Here is a 26,580-nt window from a genome sequence, read left to right as displayed (position 1 = left end):
TGAATGTGTTCTAATGAACTTAAAATTTTTGTTTTCTCTTAGAGCAATTCACTATGCTGTTGAATATTAATCCTCTCAAAAAAATGTTTGAAGAAATTTTATTTTTTATTGATGAAATTTCAAATGAGAACCAGATGCTCCGCAGGGCGTAGCTTTATACGACAGCAGAGGTTGAACCCTGAACGGTTGGGGCAAGTATGGACACAACATTCAAGCTGGATTCAGCTCTAAATTTGGATTGTGATTAAATAGTTGACACAGCATAGGTTTCTGACACAGAATGAATGTGTTCTAATGAACTTAAAATTTTTGTTTTCTCCTAGAGCAATTCACTATGCTGTTGAATATTAATCCTCTCAAAAAAATGTTTGAAGAAATTTTCTTTTTTATTTATGAAATTTCAAATGAGAAAAATTTAACCCAATTTTTTTAATCACATCCCCCTTTCCCTTATTCCAAAACTAATCTCAATTAAAATTTCTAATGGAGTTTGCAACAATAACTACTCATTTAAATACATCATAAAATATTAAGATGTAAAAAAACTGCTTGTTATCACTGAATGGTAAAGATTATTTTAATTTATCAGTTGGTAGTAAAAAGTGAATATACATTGTATATTGTATATAACAAAGATTTAAGTTGATTCTGGACAAAGAAAGATAACTCCAATTAAAAAAAAATCTTGCTATTGCACAATATTTTGCAATTAGATATTTCTTGCTTACTATTCTGGACAAAGAAAGATAACTCTAATTAAAAAAAAATTTGCTATTTCACAATATTGTGCAATTAGATATTTCTTGCCATTGCCCAATACTGTGCAATTGAAAAGACTTGCTATTGCACAATACTTAATATAATAATTTTAGATCCTGATTTGGACCAACTTGAAAACTGGGCCCATAATAAAAAATCTAAGTACATTTTTGGTTTCAGCATATCAAAGAACCCCAAGATTTCAATTTTTGCAAAAATCAGACAAAGTTTAATGTTGGACCCTTTGGACTTAAGTGTAGACCAATTTGAAAACAGGACCAAAAATGAAGAATCTACATACACAGTTAGATTTGGTATATCAAAGAACCCCATTTATTCAATTTTTGATGAAATCAAACAAAGTTTAATTTTGGACCCCGATTTGGACCAACTTGAAAACTGGGCCAATAATCAAGAATCTAAGTACATTTTTAGATTCAGCATATCAAAGAACCTAACTGATTCATTTTTTGTCAAAATCAAACTAAGTTTAATTTTGGACCCTTTGGACCTTAATGTAGACCAATTTGAAAACGGGACCAAAAGTTAAGAATCTACATACACAGTCATGACAGTTAGATTCGGCATATGAAAGAACCCCAATTATTCAATTTTGATGAAATCAAACAAAGTTTAATTTTGGACCCTTTGGGCCCCTTATTCTGTTGGGACCAAAACTCCCAAAATCAATACCAACCTTCCTTTTATGGTCATAAACCTTGTGTTTAAATTTCATAGATTTCTATTTACTTATACTAACGTTATGGTGCGAAAACCAAGAATAATGCTTATTTGGGCCCTTTTTTGGCCCCTAATTCCTAAAATGTTGAAACCAAAACTCCCAAAATCAATCCCAACCGTTCTTTTGTGGTCATAAACCTTGTGTCAAAATTTCATAGATTTCTATTAACTTAAACTAAAGTTATAGTGCGAAAACCAAGAAAATGCTTATTTGGGCCCTTTTTGGCCCCTAATTCCTAAAATGTTGGGACCAAAACTCCCAAAATCAATACCAACCTTCCTTTTGTGGTCATAAACCTTGTGTTAAAATTTCATAGATTTCCATTCACTTTTACTAAAGTTAGAGTGCGAAAACTAAAAGTATTCGGAAGCAACGACGACGACGACGCAGACGACGACGCCAACGTGATAGCAATATACCAAAATTTTCCAAAATCAAACCCAACCTTCCTTTTATGGTCATAAACCTTGTGTTTAAATTTCATAGATTTCTATTTACTTATACTAAAGTTATGGTGCAAAAACCAAAAATAATGCTTATTTGGGCCCCTTTTTGGCCCCTAATTCATAAACTGTTGTGACCTCAACTCCAAAATCAATCCCAACCTTCCTTTTGTGGTTATAAACCTTGTGTCAAAATTTCATAGATTTCTATTCACTTAAACTAAAGTTATAGTGCGAAAACCAAGAAAATGCTTATTTGGGCCCTTTTTGGCCCCTAATTCCTAAAATGTTGGGACCAAAACTCCCAAAATCTATCCCAACCTTCCTTTTGTGGTCATAAACCTTGTGTTAAAATTTCATTGATTTCTATTCACTTAAACTAAAGTTAGAGTGCGAAAACTAAAAGTATTCGGACGACGACGACGACAACGCAGACGACGACGACGACGCCAACATGATAGCAATATACGACCAAAAAATTAAAATTTTTGCGGTCGTATATAAACACCACGTGAACGTGGATGAGTACAAATACATAAAATTGAGAATGGAAATGGGGAATGTGTCAAAGAGACAACAACCCGACCATAGAAAAAACAACAGCAGATGGTCACCAACAGGTCTTCAATGTAGCGAGAAATTCCCGCACCCGGAGGCGTCCTTCAGCTGGCCCCTAAACAAATATATACTAGTCCAGTGATAATGAACGCCATACTAATTTCCAAATTGTACACAAGAAACTAAAATTAAAATAATACAAGACTAACAAAGGCCAGAGGCTCCTGACTTGGGACAGGCGCAAAAATGCGGCGGGGTTAAACATGTTTGTGAGATCTCAACCCTCCCCCTATACCTCTAACCAATGTAGTAAAGTAAACGCATAACAATACCCACATTAAAATTCAGTTCAAGAGAAATCCGAGTCTGATGTCAGAAGATGTAACCAAAGAAAATAAATAAAATGACAATAATACATAAATAACAACAGCAAATTTATCCCCACAACAAAACAATAATTTGTACAGATCTGAGAGTACTGACAGCTAGTTTAAATCCAATAACTAATAAAAAAATTCATGCATCTCAGACTAAAATATCAAGCTGTTCACATCTGACATCCTATGGATTTAGAAAAAAAACCTCACAAAGTCTGTCATCTATTTCCCTGTATATTTTCTCTTTCTTGGATCATGTTTACCACCAATTCTGTATTGATAAGTGTGAAGCAAGAGCAAGGAAGGCTTCTTCTTGACTCAACAACTTGATCATGCTGAAGATGTTAGGGTGTGGTGCATTGACTAACTTCTTTAGTTTATTATGTCAACCTTCTAAATGATTTGTTATTTAAAATCATTATTTATAAATTATTCAAAAATTAATTAAACCATTCAAATCTTTGAACCTGAACTTGAGATTGGTGGGTACTATTAAATGCTTTAACTACCTTTTCTTTTAAATGATTTTATTTTCAAGAAATTCCATATTAGAAACACTTTATTATAATACTTGATACGGGTTTTCCAACTACCAAAAAATAAACAACATTTTTTACATTAATTTCAAATAGTTATTTTATTTAAAATCCACAGTTAAAGTTACCTGGGACCTAATTAGAGACTAATGACTAAAACAACATATTTTGCAATAACAACATCTTTTGTTCTTCCACTAATCCCCCATGTAGGAATAGCCAGAATAGAAAAATACAAAATGTAGAAATAGCCAGAAGACACCCTGTAGAGAAGTATGCAACACTTCACAACTGTCAGATACTGCTCACTGATGATACCCCCGCTGCAAGTGGATAACGTTAATAGTGTAAAAATATGTAAGTGTTCGGTAAACAGGAAGTTGCAGAGTGATGAAATTGAAAACGCATCACACGGTATAGCTGACTTATATAAACCCTGAAACCAAATTTCAGAAATCCTGGCATTGTAGTTCCTGAGAAAGATGCGACGAAAATTTTCAACTTGGCCATCATGTGTAAAACGATACAAGTGTTCGGTAGACAGGAAGTTGCCGAGTGATGAATCTGAAAAGGCATCACATGGTATAGCTGACTTATATAAACCCTGAAACCAAATTTCAGAAATCCTGGCATTGTAGTTCCTGAGAAAAATGCGACGAAAATTTTCAACTTGGCAATCATGTGTAAAATGATACAAGTGTTCGGTTAACAGGAAGTTGTCAAGTGATGAATCTGAAAACGCATCACACAGTATAGCTGACTTATATAAACCCTGAAACCAAATTTCAGAAATCCTGGCATTATAGTTCCTGAGAAAAATGCGACGAAAATATTCATGGGACGGACGGACAGACAGACAGAGGTAAAACAGTATACCCCCCTTTTTTCAAAGGGGGGGTATAATAAAGAATGAAATGCTTCACTGAGCGCAGCCTGATACTACTGCAAAGATCAAACCCTGAACAGTTGGTGAAAGTTTAAACACAATATTCAACATAATATAGCTATAGGTTTCTGACACATGTATTTGTATTCGTTTTCAATTGAAGAATTCTTGTTATTGCACATACAGTATAAGCAACCATTTTTAACACTTAGGAAACATCTTTTTTCTGTTCAAAAAGGGACTTCAAATGGTATATAAATTGCTTCTTCTCTCAGATGCCAAGTCATATACATGTAGTACATGTAGTAAGGAGTAAGAGAAAAAACTGATCAAATTGGAAATGGGACAATGGGACCACATTAGGGTCTTGTAGCTGTTACCTTGTAAGTCAGCTTCTTAAATTTACACTGTTTATGGGACTAGTACACATAAGCAGGTATCTTCATACCACATTAATATATATATAGCTTATATGTAAGTAACACTTGCTGATGGATGTAATAGATTAATTAATAGATTGGTAACAATGGTTATAGTATAACAACCTCACTCAAGTAATTTTTATTCACTTCTTGACAAACCATTCCATTAAATAGCCCAACAATATCAACAGAAAATAAAATAAAAATAGTTTCCATTGTCCTCACTCAATTTCAAAATCAAAATTTAAGATATGAATCCTCCTATTCAACGAATACGCAGCATAATATAAACTAAAACAAATTTTATAGCTTCCAAATGTTATTACAAACTATATCAGCTCCCTGATGTAGCTTTCCATCAATGAATTTTAAAACTGCATTTTGCAGTAAAACATGTACATGATGTATTTTAATCCCTTTTTGGCACTAGTTTTCAATGACTTGAGTCTGTGTGTACATATCATGAGTTTAAATAAAACAGTACCCAGTTATAAGTTGTCTGCATATATTATCTTCTTTACCTCTACTGCATGTGATTTATAAATTTAACTATGATGAAAATAAATTTATAAAATATTAATTGTCAGCTTTTGGTATTTATTTGTGCTGCTTTTACAAACAACAGTTGATGTATTTGTCAATTTTATGTAATCTTATACATCCTAAATTTTGACTACATAGTCATATAACGTTGTGCCAAATACGGCTTAGGTAATCTATGTCTGGGATAAGAAAATCCTTAGTTTTTTCAAAAATTCAAAGTTTTGTAAACAGGAAATTTATAAAAATGACCACATAATTGATATTCATGTCAACACAGAAGTGCTGACTACTGGGCTGGTGATTCCATTTGCTTATGTGTAGTACATTTATTTATGCTTAAATATTTTTTTATATACTACAACCCCCATGACCCAAATCAAATTTATTGGAAATTCCATGGATTTTTTTCACTTTTTGGGTTCATTTACTCTTATTTATTGGAAAGCTTTATCTCATTCACATGTGGAAGAATTAAGGCATTACTGGGGTTAAGTCATAAAGTAAAGAAGTTCCACCCAAGAGAAAACGAAAACGGGATCCAATGGGGTCTCAATGCAATCCCGGTGAAATTGTCGGGATAAACCGGGATAAGCATCTGGAGGCGGGATCCCATTCGGGATAAATATTTGAAACCGGGATCCCATTCGGGATAACTGTCTGAAGCCGGGATTCCAGTCAAGATGAAACGGGATAAATATCGAACACTGGGATCCCAATCGGGGTAACTGTCTGAAGCTGGGATCCCAATCGGAACTGTTTAAAACTGGGATCCCAATCGGGATGACTGTCTGAAGCTGGGATCCCAGTCTAGTTAAAACGGGAAATTGTATGAACCATAATTATGTTGTTGAAAATATGTAAGTGTTTGGTTTCTGTGGTCGGGTTGTTGTCTCTTTGACACATTCCCCATTTCCATTTTCAATTTTATTTTTATATATGTCTCTGATAACATCAAGTACAGGTTATTGGTGTTAATTAACAATGTGTATGACACCAAAGCTGTCAGGTGAAGCCAATCACATTTAAGTGTCACTTAATATTCAGTTTGACAGATATTTATAAGTCAGAAAAATGCCGAGATTTTCGCGATAAAAATGGCAGGGCGTCCGAGAAATGTCAACCAGTGTTTTGCCAGACAAGCTTGGGCGTTTCTGATGTTCCCCAAGTTCCCATAAGTGCGTTTCTATTACTTGTCGTCCGGCATCAATGATAAGATAATGATCGACATCGTAAAACTTTGATTTCTCAACTTATGTAAACTGTAAAAACAAGTGAAACTGCGAGCTACTGCTCACTGATGATACCCCCGCCGCAAGTGGATAATATTAATAGTGTAAAAATATGCAAGTGTTCGGTAAACAGGAAGTTGTCAAGTGATGAATCTGAAAACGCATCACACGGTATAGCTGACTTATAAAAATCCTGAAACCAAATTTCAGAAATCCTTGTATTGTAGTTGCTGAGAAAAATGTGACGAAAATTTTTAACTTGGTTATCATGTGTAAAATCATACAAGTGTTTGGTAAACAGGAAGTTGTCGAGTGATGAATCTGAAAACGCATCACACAGTATACCTGACTTATATAAATCCTGAAACCAAATTTCAGAAATCCTTGTATTGTAGTTCCTGAGAAAAATGTGACGAAAATTTTCAACTTGGCTATCATGTGTAAAATCAGACAAGTGTTCGGTAAACAGGAAGTTGTCAAGTGATGAATCTGAAAACGCATCACACGGTATGGCTGACATATATAAATGTTGACACCAAATTACAGAAAGGGTGGATGTGTAGTTCCTGAGAAAAATGTGACGAAAGTTTCATGGGACGGACTGATGGACTAATGGACGGACGGACTGACAGACAGAGGTAAAACAGTATACCCCCCCCCCCCCTTTTTTAAAGCGGGGGTATAAAAATCATAACCTCATTCTTTGTTTTCAACTGTACTGACCAGTTCGACCCTAGAAAATACTGTCCTTAATAATGCGGCCACTATCTTATCCGGGATCCGCATGCACCATGTGCCGATTAATAAAGTATAATTTTCTTATATTTAGTAAAAACTGGCCAGTATAATTAATACTTTTATGCGATACCTTTAATTTATTTATAATACCGTTACGGAGACAGATCAACTTCTGGCCGATATAATTTGAGATTCGACGTTAGTGTACTGGTAAAAACGTCATCAAAATCTGATTACGCTGATCAGGATTTACGGAGGAACAAGATGATGCAGATGTTTTCAGATAAGTGCATTAATAATTTAATTTAACATCTGTATATGTGCATATAATGATTATAAAAATAATTTATTGAGGATCTATGATTTTTTATGGTTTTTATTTGAGCAAATCAACATCAGAAAGTCTGAAAGCATGAACTGAAAATATATTTATTTTTAACATATATACAATGAATAAACTTGTTGTCACATAATAGGCATAACTAGTAGGTATGTAAAAATTTAATTCAGTTGTGTATATGTTTATTTGGTGAAAATAATAAGTCGCTAGTTATTTATTTTCAGTGGATAAAATAGGGGGAGGGTAATTAATTTGCCAAAAAAATTCAAATAGCCTTCAAAGACTTCATAATTATTTGCTACTGTATAAACATGCAATAATATTTCTATTGAATTTGTTGCTTCAAAACGTATTGAACAAATGATTCTTTGTGGATTTTTTTGATACTTTTAGGGGATTTAATGATATTTTTAAATGGAGCTGCCAACAGAATAGATTGCATGCAGATAATAGTTACCATAATTTACTCAGCAATACTAGTTGGAAGTACAGAGACAGCAAATTAATTAACAGAAGGGAGAACATGACATGTATCATTTTGCATAAATAACCCAGAAATCCCAGTGGCAGTTCAATTTGAATTGGTGCATGTATATCCCGCTGGGATTTATTTTTGGGATCCCGCTTTTTTTTCCGGGAATCCCAGTATATTTCCACTGGGATTTACATCGGGAATCCCGAAATTTTATCCCAGTACATTTACATCGGGATCCCGCTTCTTTTGCGGGAATCCCAAAATTTTATCCCAGTGGGATCCCAATTGAAATCCCACAATATCCCAGTGGGATCCCAGTACATTTCAACCGGGATTTGCATCGGAATTCCCGGATTTTGGGCGGGATTTCCGAAATTTTATCCCGGTGGAATTAGGTGGGATCCCACTTGGAATCCCATCAAAATTCCAGCCGGGATTCCAGTGGAATTCCAGATTTATTTTCTCTTGGGCATCGATTATTATTGCAGTTAAAAAATATTTTTATTTAGCACATCAACGCTGGATATTATACAACTCGTCTGGAAGAGTTATTGTCCATTATCAAGCCCGAGTTATCTTTCTTCTTTCTAAACCGTAAACAAATGGCGGCCAAAATCTACGTAAACGACAGTCTCGATTTACAAGTATTTTTGCCAAGAAAACGAAAACGGGTTTTGAAAGATAATAATTCAGAAGCTCATAGAAATAGATTTTTGAAACACACATGTGCTTAAGAAATGTTGCCGAATGGAAGTCAAAGTGATATACGGCAGGCAATGATAAAAATTATCTTCCAACTCAATCAATCTACGTTTTCGACACGCGTTTTTAAGGTAAACTGCTTCTCACTCTATAAAGAGGTTACAGACGCTGAACCTATGATATTTATCTACATTTTATCAAAATTTGACCGCACAACTCGCTACAGTTCCCGAGTTTTCAATGTCCAAAACTACGATGTCGTTTTTGCTGAAGCACATGTCAAATTAATCCCGGTCAGGCAAACTGCTCGTGCAAATAAATATCGGCCAGGGAATCCCGCAAAAAAAATAAAATTCAGTAGTGAAAGTGTTAAGTTTAAGTTTTCAAAAACTATTTAAAAATAATTAATATCTTACAAGACTTTTACAGATGGCTTATCATTATACATGTAAAAGATTTATAAAAAGAAAACTAGAGGCTCTCAAGAGCCTGTGTCGCTCACCTGTTACTGTATTTACTGATGTCGGCCATCTTGGTTGGTAAGCGGGGTCATTAGACACTTTTTAAAAATAGATACCCTAGTAACGATTGTGGCCAAGTTTGGTTAAATTTGGCCCATAGTTTTAGAAAAGAAGATAAAGAAGATTTTTGTACAAGTTACAAAAATGACGAAAAGTTGTTCAATATTGACTATAAAGGACAAAATCTCCTTAAGGGGTTCTCTGACAATTTTGGTCATGTTGACTTATTTGTAGATCTTACTTTGCTGAACATTATTGCTGTAAACAGTTTATCTCTATCTATAATAGTATTCAAGATACTAACCAAAAACTGCAAAATTTCCATAAAATTACCAAATTTAGGGCAGCAACCCAACAACAGGTTGTAGGATTCATCTGAAAATTTGTGAGGGAATATATCTTATTCTAATGAACATTTAAATCTTAAAAGATTTGCCCTAAATGTCTTAGTTTCAAAGATATAAAGCAAAAACTGCATTTTACAACTATGACTATGTTCTAATTTTAGCCATGTCGGCCATTTTGTTTGGTAGGTTCGGGTCATGGGACACATTTTTAAAACTATATACCACAATTATGACTGTGGCCAAGTCAGTTTATATTTGGCCCAGTAGTTTCAGAGAAAAAGATTTTTGTACAAGTTACAAAAAATGACGAAAAAGTTGTTAAAATTGACTATAAAGGGCAATAACTCCTTAAGGGGTTGACTGACAATTTTGGTAATGTTGACTTATTTGTAGGTCTTATTTTGCTGAACATTATTGCTGTTTACAGTTTATCTTTATCTATAATAGTATTCAAGATAATAACCAACCAGATGCTCCACAGGGCGCAGCTTTATACGACCGCAGAGGTTAAACCCTGAACGGTTGGGGCAAGTATTGACACAACATTCAAGCTGGATACAGCTCTAAATTTGGATTGTGATTAAATAGTTGACACAGAATGAATGTGGTCTAATGAACTTAAAATTTTTTTTTTGCCTTTGAGCAATTCACTATGCTGTTGAATATTAATCCTCTCAAAAAAATGTTTGAAGAAATTTTCTTTTTATTTATGAAATCTGAAATGAGAAAAATGTAACCCCACCCCACCCCCCCCCCCCCCCACCATTTATTTCACATCCCCCTTTCCCTTTTTCCAAAACTGATCTCAATTCAAATTTCTAATGGAGTTTGCAACAATAACTACTCATTTAAATACATCATAAAATATTAAAATGTAACAAAAGGTGCTTGTTATCACTGAATGGTAAAGATTGTTTTAATTTATCAGTTGGTAGTAAAAGTGAATATACATTGTATATTGTATAAAACAATGATTTAAGTTGACTCAATTTCTATTCTGGACAAAGGAAGATAACTCCAATCAATTGAAAATTTCTTGCTATTGCACAATATTGTGCAATTAGATATTTCTGACTATTGCGCAATTGAAAATATACTGAGCAATTGAAAATTTCTTGCTATTGCACAATACTGTGCAATTGAAGATTTCTTGCTATTACTGAATACTGTGCAATTGAAAATTTCTTGCTATTGCACAATACTTAATATAATAATTTTGGATCCTAATTTGAACCAACTTGAAAACTGGGCCCATAAACAAAAATCTAAGTACATGTTTAGATTCAGCATATCAAAAAAGCCCAAGAATTCAATTTTTGTTAAAATCAAAGGAGTATGGCCACGAAGTGCCTATATTGGCCCTGTGAAATGACAAAAAAATAAATATAAACAAGGTGGATCCATTATAGTTAAAACATATCTACTAATATCGTTGTTTGTTATTTTAAAAAAAAATCATATTTTCATGACGTCACTAATGTGACGTAACCCCCGAAATCGAACCGGAACGCTCAAAACATCAAAATTTTCGAAGAATTTCACACTTCTTGGTTAAATTTCGCATTGGCCACAGGCCTCGACCAAAGTAATTCTCGTCTCATTTTAATTGTTTAACACTTTGAAATCGTTTGCAACATTTATTAGCGTGGTCGAGGCCTGTGGCCACATCGAAAAATAAACTTTTGCAAACAAGCAAATCCGGATTCAACACTGTTATTTCCGATGTACGATAGATTTTGTGGCGAAATGTCTAATGAATCTATCACGAACTTATATTAAAATAGAAACAATTTTTATAGTTCATCTTCTTTTTATAATATTTTGAATACATTCTATCATATTTCGTTTTTTTGTTTGTGTGTGTATTGGAATTACATTGCGCATGTTTGTTGCACTTACCAACAGAAATATGGATGAAGGCAGTTTTGCCGGACGGTGACATATTCGGCAATTTTTGTTTTCTCTGACATATACTGTAGACCATTATGTGAATCTTTTCTTGCAACTGAAGTATGCTTTTCTTGGAGATTACATATTGAGGTAAGTCAAAATTAATTTATAGATTTAAATAACAAACAAAATTGGAATAACAAGTTCCGTAGCTTCGTCAACTGCCGGCGGAGATTTTTTTCCCGTAGTTACAACGTGTTTTTTTTTATTGAAACATTGTTGTGGAAAATAAAATGACTAGTAGATAATAAATTAATTAAGAGTTCATTGTGAACAACGTTAACTTATTTTAACACATAAAAGGGATTTTGAAATGTTATGTTTACGATTGGTCGGCTTTGCTATAAAAAAAAATGGGGCAGCTTTTAATTAAGGCCGAATTTATTCTACGAAAACCGTCTTAAAAAGATCCTAATAACTATGCTGAAGCAGTAATATATCTCCTTAACAGATCTTCAATTATGGATCTTTTGAAGAAGTTAAGATACACAGCCTTACAAAATGAACAATCAAGAATTGATTTTCATACAGATAAAGTTTTATCGGACTCTGACTTTATCAATTTAACCGGTATAAATAAGGACAACTTTAATGATCTTCATTCCTACATCAAAAATACAGTAAGAAATACACCTGGCTTATGTTTAGAGCTATTTTTCTAATGCATGTAGGTCAAAGGTTTGGTTGGATTTCTTGCTTTTATCGTATAAATGTTTTATTCAAGCATCCAATAGATTATATAAACTGAAACTGTGTATTAATTGCAATTGTAAAACTTTATTCCAATGTTTGAGCAAACAGTTATATAAACACAGCAAGCAAGCCAACCAAACCTTTAACCTACATGCTGTAGGAAAATAGTCCTAAATTACTATTTTTCTCATTCTAGGTCCGTTGGGTAGTAGAATCTGCTAATGCAAGAATCAAGAGATGGAAGTATCTGAGCCATGTTTTACCAAATAAACAAGTTCCATATATCGGAGATTATGTTTGCATTGTATGTGGAATATCAAATAAATATTTGCCGCCGTTGTCTCCAGGTAAACATTCTCACTAAGATACATGTATAACTGTAATAAGTATATGTATATCATCAAATCATAAAAAGTGATCAAATCGCATTTGCGATATTTTAAAAACACATTTTTTTTTCACTAGGAAATTCGCACTGTCAGAGCTGTCATTTTCCACTTGTATTTTTAAGAAAATGTACAAAGAAAAAATACTTTCTCTAAAAAGTATTAATCACTTTTCCCTAACTATTCATTAGAAAGCAAATTAACCAAACAAGCAATCTAAACAAAATCTATAAGACAAATGATAAATAATACCACATGATAATATAAAACATTAATTATTATTGTTCTTTTGCATATAGATATAGGAAGATGTGGTATGAGTGCTAATGAGACAACTCTCCATACTGCGACTAAGAGTTGGTAATTTTTGTGTCATTTGGTAAACTTGTAAATAGTTGTCTCATTGGAAATCACACCACACTTTTTTTATATTTGATTAAGAAATTGTGAAACTATTTACTTGTATTATAATTGAAATTTTCCTGTTTAAAAAGGATGTGCCAATGAAGAAGCACTGGCTGCAAAAATGCTCTATCTGTCGAAAAGAGTAAATACACTGAAACAGAGGGTAGAAGAAGAAAATTTGGAGAGGCATAAGACAATTTGGAAAGAGCCAGATAATCATACTTTAGACGATTTTCCAGTTCTTGATGAAGAAGATCTTAGAAACATAACGTGCGGTGTCTATCAACTAAAACTTAGCACTAGCTACATTCAGGAACACTTAGAAGGCAATTGTCAAATTCTTATACATAAGGAGGATGAATATTTGATACGCGTGAAACTTCAGAGCCGTCATGTTTCTTCAAAAACATACATCTTGTGGATAGAATACACATCTGCTGAAATTACCGCATGGTACTGTAAATGCAGAGCAGGAGCACGTGTTGTGGGAGTATGTGCCCATATTGCATCAATACTCTGGTATCTTGGTTATGCAAGGCATAATCAGGATATATCTTATGGAGTCCAGAATTGGGGAGCATATCTAGAAGATGCAGCATCAATTCCACAAGCCGTAGACGAAAGTGACAGTGAGGAGAGTGTTGTTGAAGAATAGAATGTTGTATCAATCCTTGTTAGGTTTCTGTCTCCTTGACTTTATCTTAGTATTCCACTTGCTAATGTATTTGAACATGGTGAACTCTATTTGAATATATTGTAATGTTGTTGGTTTTTTTTCAACTAAGCAAACTTTTTAAAAAGTTTTGAAGTAATTTATTGTTGAATATAAAATATTCATCAGACATTTCATATAACTTTAAAGGAAACAAAATATAGACAAAATAATAGATTGTGTATACCGATTGTAGTTATTTATAGTTTTCAATAATACATAACTTTATTGACACAGCTTACATTTATACGTTAATATAATTTATATCATTTCAATCAACTCTATAGTTAACAAGTAAATCCGTAAATGAACTTATCCGCTTTTGAAAACTAAGAGTGAGCATTTTGTCAATTCTTTTTTTATAGCTTTTTTTAAAAACAATTATTATAAAGATAAAAATAAACCTTTGGGAAAATATGAAACGTATCCATTGAATAATTGAAGTATATTCTTATTAGTTTTAAAGTTGTACATTGTACATATTTTCACGCACTTAAAGGGAAATCACACTATTTAAACTACTAATAATAATTCATTGAAATTTTGCATTTAGACAGAGCATACTTATTTCAACATTTTAGGCGAAAAAAAAATTGGGGTCACCGATGTTGTTTTCGAGATATGACGTCATCAAAAAGTAAAGAATTGCGTTATACCGTAATATAGAAATAGCGCTCAAAAATGCTTAAAGAAGGCAAAATTATTGAAAAACGATGTTTAACTGGTTTAACTAAAACATTCAATTGTAACTTTTATCTTATACACATTTATTTTTCTAAGTTTCCTTATTTTGTAAGGCCTTTTTACATTTCCCGCCATTTCTAATTGCCGTTTATTATAGATTTTTCTTGAAATAAAAAAAATCTACTAATGTTTTTTCCTTCAAACTTCTGCATTAGTTGCAGCTTCAGGGGAGATTTTAAAAGCATTAATAAAAAAGGGGGGTCACCGATGTTTTAAATCCGCTACAGTGGAAATAATCTTATTATCAATTTTTGGCGGGAATTCTAACTTTTTCTCTTAACGTTATAGAACGACGTTGCTAGCATAGCAGCATTTCTTGCAATGCTTGGAACTATTGGGTTAAACTTATATATATATATATATTTTTCATATAATAATGTTTTTTTAAGGTGTTTTGATTATTCATTATTAAACATACAGTAACAGTTTATTAAAAAGTAATTGTCAAAGTTGGAGTCATCTAAATTTTTTAATTGCATTTGTTGTATAGGAAAAAGCAGATTTAGAATCTTCTACTTCGGAAGATTGAGGGTATCTGGGCTGAAAAGTAACACGTTCCATTTAGACTAGAAACAGAATAAATTCACTAACTTGTCCATTGCACCGGGAAGATAAAACCTGAAATGCCACAAACTCGGCATTTAAAAAAAAAGCCCTCAATGACACCGTTTTCGGAAGAAAATTGGCTAACATTTCTGTTATTACACAACGCTTCATAATCGACACAAATTAAGTTCGAGTTCCAGTTTTATTTGATTTCGAATATTTTTTCAAGTAAGATTTCTAGTTTAAGCTCGAGTTACACTTAGAAACTTCTTGAGTTATACCGTTAGACAGAGTAAAAATTCTGGTAAGAGTTTAAATTTTGAGATCCGATGAAATTAAGAGTAAGAATGTGGTTTCTATTTTCTTTTGGTGCACCTCTTTTTGTTTGAATGTATATTCTTTTATCACATTTATCTTTCATTGTGGTAAATGCACCTATTTTTGCCAATACTGATTAATGAGGGGGGCAGGACCTTTTTCGGGACGTCGGGATCAAGTGTTTCTAAGCTCGGGATTTCGGTATTGACCCTTTTGGGATCCGGGATTTCTTTTTTCGATGTTCGGGATGTCAGGATTTTTTTTTTTAATTCTGGGCCTCGGGGTTTCATGTTTTTAAGACCGGGATTTCGTGATCAGGACCCCTCTGACCCAACCCCCCACCCCCAGCCTCATTAATAATAGTTAATTTGAAAATAATTAATTGAATTTGTGTGCCAATATTTAAGCACTCTCTGATATATCATGTTGGCTATTTTTGTTTAAAGAACCAAAGTATAAAGAGTAAAAAAATTGGATGTCTTTTTCAGTCACGGTCTCCGACAATATCCCTTTATCAGTGTCGACAGTGATCACATTGAGTGATCTAAACTCGAACCTACATCTGAACTTTTATTACTATTTATTATTTTTTCTTGATTTTTGCAAAACTTTCAGTGGCAAATATTACATGAACATCAGCACAAAACATTTGTCTGTATGAGTGGTTACGGGACGTATTATGGTAGACATCTGTCCGTCCGTCCGTCGTCCACATGTCGGACATAAACACAAAAACGCTTTAACCAATTGGCATAAAACTTTAAAGAAATTGTTTATATCTATTGACGTGAGCTCCTTTTCTTGTTTTTTTTTATAAATTTTGATTTACGTTTCCGAGTAAATCCATTAAAAAAGGGGACAATTATAACTCAATATCGCTTTCATCAATTTTCATACAACTTTGATAAATTGTTTATATCTGTTGATGTAAATACCCTTTTGATTTTCATAAATTTCTAATATGACATTGAGAAGTAATGAATCTTTCTGAAATTGTACCACAAGGTTCCATATCACAAATGAAAGGCTGAAATTGATTAAAGGGGTACATGTAATTGCTCAAAACGTTCAAGAATTAGGGGCCACAAACAAGCATTTTACTAAAATTACTATTTTACAATAACTTGTGTTATGGATCTATCTAAAATTGTACTACAAGGTTCCATACCACACAGGGAAGGCTGGGATTGAGTTTGGTGGTAATTACTCCAAGAGGGGAGGGGGTGGCGTTTCATTTTTTTTCCCCAAATTTTTCGAAATATCTCAAAAAGAAATCTCCAATTGAACAGTATAGCACAATAGATTTTTAATATCTTTGACCACATTTATTTTGTGTCAGAAACCTATATTATGTCAAAAATGTTATCACAATCCAAATTTAGACCGTATCAAGCTTTAATATTGTACCCAAACTTGCCCCAACTGTTCAGGGTTCAGAGGCGTTAGATATCAAAGGAACATTTAGGAAAGATGGACGACAGTCACACTTAGATCATTTCTGTCGTCACATGTGAAATAAATAACGATTTCAAATAGGACTTCACACATTTACGTCCAGTGGCAAGTTTAATGCATATTCAGAACTAGAACATATGAATTTTACTCTGCTTTGTAAAAACCCGACAGGCTGAGCCGGATAAATACTTATATGAAATGAGATGTTTGATGAATTATTTATACATGTAGTATAGAAGACTATAATAGTTATGACGTTGCATGCATGTGATATGAGAAAACTGTAAGTTGAAACTCATTGTTCTTATTTACAATCCTCTTTTGAACAGAAAACTACAGATTCCGATAGCTATACGATAACATGCTGGTACTCTTAGTCTATATGTACCACCCCCTCCCACCCTCCCCCCGAAAATATACGCTGAACCCTACATACCGCATCACGGCGATACGCTGCCAAAGTTGTGTCATTTCATTACCACTTTCGGCTATTTTTTTGCCATACATTTTGTCCATTTCTAGTAGCATTTTCATTTTTGCACTTAAGGTCAAGATGAGTCCATAATATTTTTGGAAATTTAGAATTCAATTAGATATTGAACATATACATCAGAAAATTAAAAAAAAATTATATGTCACCGACTTCGGTATCGAGAAAATGGTCGGAGAGGATACTAAGTTACGTTTGAATATGCTATGAAATTCCAACGTTCTTAGACAGTGTTGATTATGCATGATGATTATGTGTTTTGTATTGGTAGATACTTTTTATCATAATGGTCTGGATAGTGGGTCATTCATTTATTAATGTTTATTTTGTGTTTCCAATATTTTTTATTCTTTATATTTTATTTTTTTAGCACCTCATCATTCAATCTTTTTTTTTTTGCCTTTTATTCTGCAGTATTTGCCCATTATTTTGTATTCCGCAGGTAAACCCCAATACAATCTAGAAACTCGCTAGTACAACATATCAGTTGTAAAAATTATGATATGTCCATTATCATTTCTACTGCTTTAGTGGAACATCCCCTTCGAGCGTTCGCTTTTTCATAAATTAGCAACCTCTACGGCGGAATCGAAAACGGCGACGTCATAATACAGGTACGACACTATGGCGGCGCCGAGAGCGATGCGTATAAACAATAGTGTGATTTCCCTTTAAGGTACAATTAGAGATAGTATAAATTATAAATATTTTGTGTGTCAGTAGTCGTTGGTGTATAAATAGCAGTGTTGAATGACATTGCCGTTCATACGTATTTTTATTCTGAAGGCTGATTTAAGAGTAGGTATGTAAATCCTTCAGAACGAGCGTGGTGCTTATGAGTGCACGTGTGGTACATTTGTATAGTATGTGTTATATGATTATATCATATGGAATTATATGTATTGTCTATACGAATTGTTTTCATTATTCATTTTTTTCCATGAAATAAAATGTTTTGAGTTTCATCGAAATCACGGGTTTTATATTCATATTAATGTAAGGGATGATATGGCATGATTTCCAATGAGACAACAATCGTAAAATATTTTTAAAGATTTTAAATCGGCTGTACTCCGCTCGCCAAGATATTTTACAGCTTTCAATGAATGTGCCTTCTGCCAAATATAACACTAATATGCCTTAATGTGTTCGGAAACTATATATAACTTTGAATTTAATCTATGCTATAGAATTTTGTTTGTCTGCAATTTCTATTTCGTGAATATCAAAGCCGAAAACGAGTTTTCGGTGCAATTGTACTTAATGTAATTGGAGCATTGTTTGCCACTTTAATCTGTCCAACTTTTAGGAAGTTTCTGTTAAGATATATATAAAGAACGAACTATGTGTATGAGATTCAGGAAATACTTTTCAACATAATACTTGTGGTGAAAAGATTATATTAGTATAAGAACGTCAAGAAAAACAATTTTGACGTTACGCACAAATTGTTGAAATAGGATTTCACCATGGTCTTTTCTGACGTTCAGGAAAATTATACAGACAGAGTTACAAGTCTGATGGTTATCAATTTATAAACTACCCTAGTAAGGGATCATTCTGGAGTAATTTAGTCAATTTCCGAGACAGGGCCATTTTTGACCCTTCGTGGCCCTACTCCTTTAGTTTAATTTTGGACCCTTTGGACTTTAATGTAGACCAATTTGAAAACGGGACCAAAAATTAAGAATCTACATACACAGTTAGATTTGGCATATCAAAGAACCCCAATTATTCAATTTTTGATGAAATCAAACAAAGTTCAATTTTGGACCCTTTGGGTCCTTATTCCCAAACTGTTGGGACCAAAACTCCCAAAATCAAACCCAACCTTCCTTTTATGGTCATAAACCTTGTGTTTAAATTTCATAGATTTCTATTTACTTATACTTAAGTTATGGTGCGAAAACCAAGAATAATGCTTATTTGGGCCCCTTTTTGGCCCCTAATTCCTAAACTGTTGGGACGTCAACTCCCAAAATCAATCCCAACCTTCCTTTTGTGGTCATAAACCTTGTGTTTAAATTTCACTGATTTCTATTTACTTATACTAAAGTTATTGTGCGCAAACCAAGAATAATGCTTATTTGGGCCCTTTTTTGGCCCCTAATTCCTAAACTGTTGGAACCAAAACTCCCAAAATCTATCCCAACCTTCCTTTTGTGGTCATAAACCTTGTGTCAAAATTTCATAGATTTCTATTCACTTAAACTAAAGTTGTAGTGCGAAAACCAAGAAAATACGTATTTGGGCCCTTTTTGGCCCCTAATTCCTAAAATGTTGGGACCAAAACTCCCAAAATCAATCTCAACCTTCCTTTTGTGGTCATAAACCTTGTGTCAAAATTTCATTGATTTCTATTCACTTTTACTAAAGTTAGAGTGCGAAAACTAAAAGTATTCGGACGACGCCGACGACGACGCCAACGTGATAGCAATATTCAATGAAAAATTTAAATTTTTGCGGCATAAAAAAACTGCAAAATTTCCTTAAAATTACCAATTCAGGGGCAGCAACCCAACAACAGGTTGTCCGATTTGTCTGAAAATTTCAGGGCAGATAGATCTTGACTTGATGTAACAATGTTACCTCATGTCAGATTTGCTCCAAATGCTTTGGTTTTAAAGATATAAGCCAAAATATACATTTTACCCCTGTGTTCTATTTTTAGCCATGGCGGCCATCTTGGTTTGATGGCCAGGTCATCTGACACATTTTTTAAACTAGATACCCTAAGAATGATTGTGGCCAAGTTTGGTTAAATTTGGCCCAATAGTTTCAGAGGAGAAGATTTTTGTAAAAGTTTACGGACGACAGACGACGGAAGCCGGACGACAGACGACAGACCCCAAGTGATGAGAAAAAAGGGGTCAATTGGCAATTTTTTTTTAAGGCATTCAAATGGATAAAACCAGAGGATTCCAAAAATCTGACATAAAATCCAAAACATGACAAGTGAACTACCTTAAGGGGTGAATTGACCATTTTTGTCATGTTGACTTATTTGTAGATTTTACTTTGCTGAACAATATTGCTGTTTACAATTATCTCTATCTATAACCAGGTGCTCCGCAGGGCGCAGCTTTATACGACCCCAGTGGTCGCACCCTGAACAGTTGGGGCAAGTTTGGTCACAATATTTAAGCTTGATACTGTCTGAATTTTGATTGTGATCAAATTTTTGACATAATATAGGTTTTTGCCACAAAATTAATGTGGTTCAAGATCTAACACATTTATTGCAAAATACTGTGCAATTGAATATTTCTTATTGAAACTTTTCAAAATTTGAAATTTGAAAAATATTGAAATAAAAAAAAAATCCCTTAAAAAAATGGTAAACTGAGATCGCCCCCCTCCAATTTATTGAAACCCCCCCTTGGAGCAATAACCCTTAAACTCAATCCCATGCTTTCCTTTGTAATATTGAACCTTGTAGTATGATTTCAGAGAGATCCATTCACTTAAACACAAGTTATTGTCATGATTGTTTGGAAACTAGAAACATGCTTCTTTTTGGCCCTTTTTTGGCCCTTAATTCCTACATATTTTGGGCAATTGACCCAAAACTTAATCCCAGCCTCCCCTTTGTTATATGGTACATTGTGGTACAATTTCATAGAGATCCATGCAATTACACACAAGGTATTGTCTGGAAACTAGAAAAATGCTTGTTTTGGCCCCTTTTTGGCCCTCAATTCCTTAACTTTTGCCCCATAACCCCTTAAATGAATCCAAACCTTCTACTTGTGATTTTAAACATTGCGGTATAATTTCAGAGCAATTGAAATACTTGTAAACAAGTTATTATCCTGAAACTAGCAAAATGCTTGTTTTGGCCCCTTTTTGGCCCTTAATACCTAAACGGTTGGGACCATCATCCTCAAAATAAATCCCAACCTTCCTTTTGTGGTATTGAACCTTCTGAAAAATTTCATTAAGATCTATTCACTTAAACTAAAGTTATTATCCGGAAACCAAAGTGTTTTTCAGACGACGACGCAGACGACACTGACGACGACATCAAACCATTATACGAACCCAAAATTTTTTTGGGGTCGTATAATAATATTCAAGATAACCAAAAACTGAAAAATTTCCTTAAAATTACCAATTAAGGGGCAGCAACCCAACAACTGGTTGTCCAATTCTTCTGAAAATTTCAATTTCAGGACAGATAGATAGACCTGATAAACAATTTTACCACACGTCAGATTTGCCCTAAATGCTTTGGTTTCAGAGATATAAGCCAAAATAAATTTTATCCCCTATGTTCTATTTTTAGCCATCTTGGTTCACGGACACTTTTCTTTTAACTTGATACCCAAGATAGATCTTGACCTGATAAACAATTTTACCACATGTCAGATTTGCCCTAAATGCTTTGGTTTCAGAGATATAAGCCAAAATCAACATTTTATCCCCTATGTTCTATTTTTAGCCATCTTGGTTCACGGACACATTTCTTTTAACTAGATACCCAAATGATGTTTGTGGCCAAGTTTGGTTAAATTTGGCCCAGTAGTTTCACAGGAGAAGATTTTTTGTAAAAATTAACAACAACGCTGACACCGGATGCTAAGTGATGAGAAAAGCTTAAATGGCCCTTAAGGCCCTGTGAGCTAAAAAGCTTGTTTTTGACCTCTTTTTGCAAAAAGCAGTTACCCTAAAACTCAATCCCAGCCTTCCATTTGTGATATGAAAACTTGTGGTACAATTTCAGAAATATCCATACACTTACACACAAGTTATTGACTGGAAACTACAATAAAATGCTTCGCTGAGTGTAGCCTCATACGACCACAGAGGTCAAACCCTGAACAGTTGGGGCAAATTTGGACACAATATTTAAGCTTGATACTGTATAAATTTGGATTGTTATAAAATTTTTGACAAAATATAGGTTTCTGACACAAAATAAATGTGGTCAAAGATCTTTACAAATCTATTGCGCAATATTGTGCAATTGAAGATTTCTAAAAATAATATGAATCCTTTAAAAAAATGGTAAACAAAAAATCACCCTCCAACTTATTAAAACTCCCCTTGGAGCATTAACCCCAAAACTCAATCCCAGCCTTTCCTTTGTAGTATGGAACCTTGTAGTATGATTTCAGAGAGATCCATACACTTAAACACAAGTTATTGTCTGGAAACTAAAAAAATGCTTCTTTTTGGCCCCCAATTCCTACATGTTTGGGTCAATTAACCCCAAACTAAATCCCAGCCTTGCTTTTGTTATATGGAACCTTGTGGTTCCAGAAATGTGACAGAGTTGTCAAGCCACAACTGGAGATTTGGAAATTTTCAGCTGGAGTTTGGGCTTCATAACTGGAGATTTTAAATTGACCTTTTATCGACAAACGCAATTTTTTTTTTTTTTTGGTGTTTGAAGTGCAATTTTCCTTTTTTATTAACAAAGCAATGATTCCATACCTTTAAACACCTGTATAGCCATTTTAACTTGATAAAAAAATTATTATGTATAGTTCAAGATAAGGTGATTAGCCATCATACATAGTTAACACAAAGTATCTCTGCTTAAGCTGTATTGTCAACTTTTGGTACCACTACTGATCATACTAGTAACAGAAGGTGTTAAAATGATATAGTTGTTGGCTTAGTGTTGGGTAACTGTCTCCATATTTGGTTAAGTCATTAGGACCACCATAGTTAGCTTTGCATGAAGTGTAGTAAGCATGGTCTTGACCCTTGGCACTGGACTTGCAACATTTGAAATCATATCTCCAGACAGAGTTGAATTTGGTATTCTTTTTTTTTTTATTTTCTGCTGGGGTAATTGGTGATAACATACGTTTTGCATTTTGTCAAATTATAAAAAACAAGAATGTGTCCACAGTACACGGATGCCCCACTCGCACTATCATTTTCTATGTCTAGTGGACCGTGAATTTGGAATAAATTATCTTATTTGGCATTAAAATTAGAATGATGTTATCAAAGGGAACATGTACACTAAGTTTCAAGTTGATTGGATTTCTACTTTATCAAAAACTACCTTGACCAAAAACTTTAACCTGAAAAGTTGCACTATCATTTTCTATGTTCAGTGAACTGTAAAATTGGGGTAAAAACTCTAAAGTTTCAAGTTGATTGGACTTCAACTGCATCAAAAACTACCTTGACCAAAAACTTTAACCTGAAGCGGGACAGACAGACGGATGAACGGAGGCACAGACCAGAAAACATAATGCCCCTCTACTATCGTAGGTGGGGCATAATAAAAATAGAATTGTCCAAGACGAACATTCTTATATAAGTATTCCATTGGCTTTGATAGAATACAAGCCATAAATATCATATTTGAGTTGATCTTATTTGTCTCTGAGGTTCAGTTACTGATCCTTGCAGAATTTTTTCAACAGCATCAAATTAAAGAATAAAGTTGTTGTTTATACAACTAATCTATTGTCAATATTTCACTTTTAATCATCCAGGCATGTGTCTTAAACTTGCTAGTTATCACCAGGTATTGACAATTGTCTATTATTGTTTATTGTTATATACACAGTCTAATCCTAAACACCTTCATTGATAACACGACGCTAATTGCCTAATACCTTTTGAAACAAAATCATAACAGGAAATGGTGACATCCTGTTTACTCGGACTTTACCCATATCAATTTCGAGTTTCTCTGACTTCTTCTAGACTGTCTGTGTAAATTTCATAAACAAAAATGTCTACTGAAAATTTTCTAGGTTAACATTTTCAGAAAGCGGAAGATTTCAAATTTTAACAGGAGGGACGTAAGAGGGTCTGAAAAGCGGGAAATTTTGACTCCCGCCAAAAGAATCACATATATGTGGTTCAATGTCAGAGATCGATCCATACAGTTAAACACAAGTTATTGTCCGGCAACTAGAAAAATGCTTGATTTTGGCCCCTAATTCCTAAACTGTTTGCCCCATAACCCTTAACATAATACTTGTGGTATTAAACATTGTTGTATAATTTCAGAGCAATTAAAATACTTATACACAAGTTATTGTCCTGAAACAAGATAAATGCTTGTTTTGGGCCCCTAAATCCTAAACGGTTGGGACCATCATCCCCAAAATCAATCCCAACCTTCCTTTTGTGGTATTTAACCTTCTTAAAAAATTTCAGAGAGATCCATTTACTTAAACTAAAGTAAGTGTCCGGAAACCAATGTGTCTTCAAATGACGACGACGACATCATACCATTATACGATCACAAAGGTTTTTTTGCGGTCATATAAATTTGCTAATTTGAGCCCCTTTTTGGACACCAATTCCTAAACTGTTGGTACCACAACTGCCAAAATCAATCCCAACCTTCCTTTTGTGGTTTCAAATCTTGTGTTTAAATTTTCTTACAGTTCTATTTACTTATACTAAAGTTATTGTTGGAAACCAAATGTCTTCAAATGACGCTGCAGCTGCAATTTTTTTTGGTCGTATAAAAACATGACAGGTAAAGTTTATCTAGTTAAACCTGTAAATTGAAAAACTATTGTAATATTTTTGGCAATGCAAACAGAACTGCAATAAAGAACTATTTTTTTTAGACATGTACAAGATTATCTGTGATTTGTCTTGTATTAGTGTTTTTTTTTATGAATGAGTTTTGCATTATCTTCAACTCAATGAGCATGTTCCATTAAACATGCAGTTTTCAAGAATTTCAAAACTAAAATAAATATATATTTACCTGTACACATTTTGTGCTAAATGATCCGGCCAATCAGATAGCATTTTCCCATTTTCAGGGTAACACATAGGAATCACAGAGTAAGGAGTCATCTCGTCATTTATGTGCATGTACTGTAATTGTTCTGTCTGCAAAATTATGATATTATCAACAATCAGTAGGTCATTTGATTTTTGTTTTAATATGATTTTTCTAAAATAGAAGAAATTACCTAATAACAAGAATGTGTTCATAGTACAGACCTTCTAAAATTCAAACTGACCATTTTACCATGCGTTCATTGTGTTATGTGCGTGTACCAATTGTGTGCTCATCATTCATTATTCCCTGTGTTTTCCGTGTAAAGTGCGTGCATCGTTCATTCATTCTTAACCGTGTAACGTGCGTTCATCAATCATTCATTCTTAAACGTGTATTGTGCGTTCATCAATCGTGTATAACCGTACAATGTGCATTCATCAATCTCTAATCGTGTAACGTTCATTCATTGTGGTTTTTATATGATAGAGCTCATCAAAGCTTATATTTTATCTGTTATAGTGTATATATGGTCTCTGTGGAGAAGATTTTTGTAAAAAAATTACATGAAAATTGTTAAAAATTTACTATAAAGGGCAATAGCTCCTTAAGAGGTCGACTGACAATTTTGGACTTATTCATAGATCTTACATTGCTTAACATTATTGCTGTTTACAGTTTATCTCTATCTATAATAATATTCAAGATAATAACCAATAAACAGCTGTGCCATGAGCGAATGATACACCCTTTGTCTTGAGTGAGAAGTTTTATGCAATAATCATAAATAGTTTCTTACATTAGGCGCGACATGTGAAAAAAAAAACTTTTTTTCAAAAAAACTCAAGAACTCTAAAATAAAATTTTGAATCATCACCAAAAAATATACAGATCTTTAGATCAAAATAACTAAGAAGTGTATAAAGTTTTAAGTAATAGTCATTAATGTTTTTTAAGATACAATGCAATATGTGAAAACCCCCCTCTTTTTTACAAAAAACTCAATAACTCCAAAATAAAATTTTGAATCATCACCAAAAAATATACAGATCTTTAGATTAATATAACTAGAAAGTGTTTGAAGTTTTCAGCAATAATCAGATACAGTTTTTGAGATACTGAAACAATGAATCCCCATTTAGACCCTCATAATCTGACGATGACATTTAGCATAAGGGCATTTATGGCCATACGATACAGTTTTAAACCCTCAGTGTTTTTTACGAAAGGTCACATACAAGCTTATTTTTACAAAGAATTGCTTCGCTGAGCACAGCCTGATACGACCGTAGATGTTAAACCTTGAACAGTTCGGGCAAATTTGGACACAATATTCAAGCTATCAAGCTTTGAATATCAATTTGGATTGTGAACAAATTTTTGACATAGTATAGGTTTCTGACACAAAATAAATGTCAAGATCTTACAAATCTATTGCGCAATACTGTGCAATTAAATATTCTTCTTGAAAATTTGAAAAATTTTGAAAAACTAGAGGCTCACCTGTTACTGTATTTACTGATGTCGGCCATCTTGGTTTGTAGGCGGG

The 26,580-nt window shown here is 33.5% G+C and overlaps 2 protein-coding genes across 7 annotated transcripts in view; one reads left to right on the top strand and one right to left on the bottom strand.

The window, feature by feature from the left end:
* LOC139510158 (PAN2-PAN3 deadenylation complex catalytic subunit PAN2-like) overlaps positions 1-26,580 on the bottom strand; it is a 312,625-nt gene that overhangs the window by 137,249 nt on the left and 148,796 nt on the right. For all 6 annotated transcript variants that reach the window (XM_071296503.1, XM_071296504.1, XM_071296507.1 and 3 more), the window contains one exon: positions 25,014-25,141. In XM_071296503.1, coding sequence (XP_071152604.1) covers positions 25,014-25,141 — 128 coding nt within the window. The remainder of the gene's footprint in view (positions 1-25,013; positions 25,142-26,580) is intronic.
* On the top strand, positions 12,438-14,168 carry LOC139510164 (uncharacterized). Its single transcript, XM_071296521.1, has 2 exons — positions 12,438-12,608; positions 13,142-14,168. Exon 2 carries the CDS (start codon positions 13,174-13,176, stop codon positions 13,705-13,707), a length of 534 nt encoding a protein of 177 aa, XP_071152622.1. The 5' UTR covers positions 12,438-12,608; positions 13,142-13,173; the 3' UTR covers positions 13,708-14,168.

This window comes from Mytilus edulis, chromosome 2 (genome assembly GCF_963676685.1).
Source record: "Mytilus edulis chromosome 2, xbMytEdul2.2, whole genome shotgun sequence".
NCBI lineage: Eukaryota > Metazoa > Mollusca > Bivalvia > Mytilida > Mytilidae > Mytilus > Mytilus edulis.
This window is presented reverse-complemented; position numbering and strand designations above follow the sequence as displayed.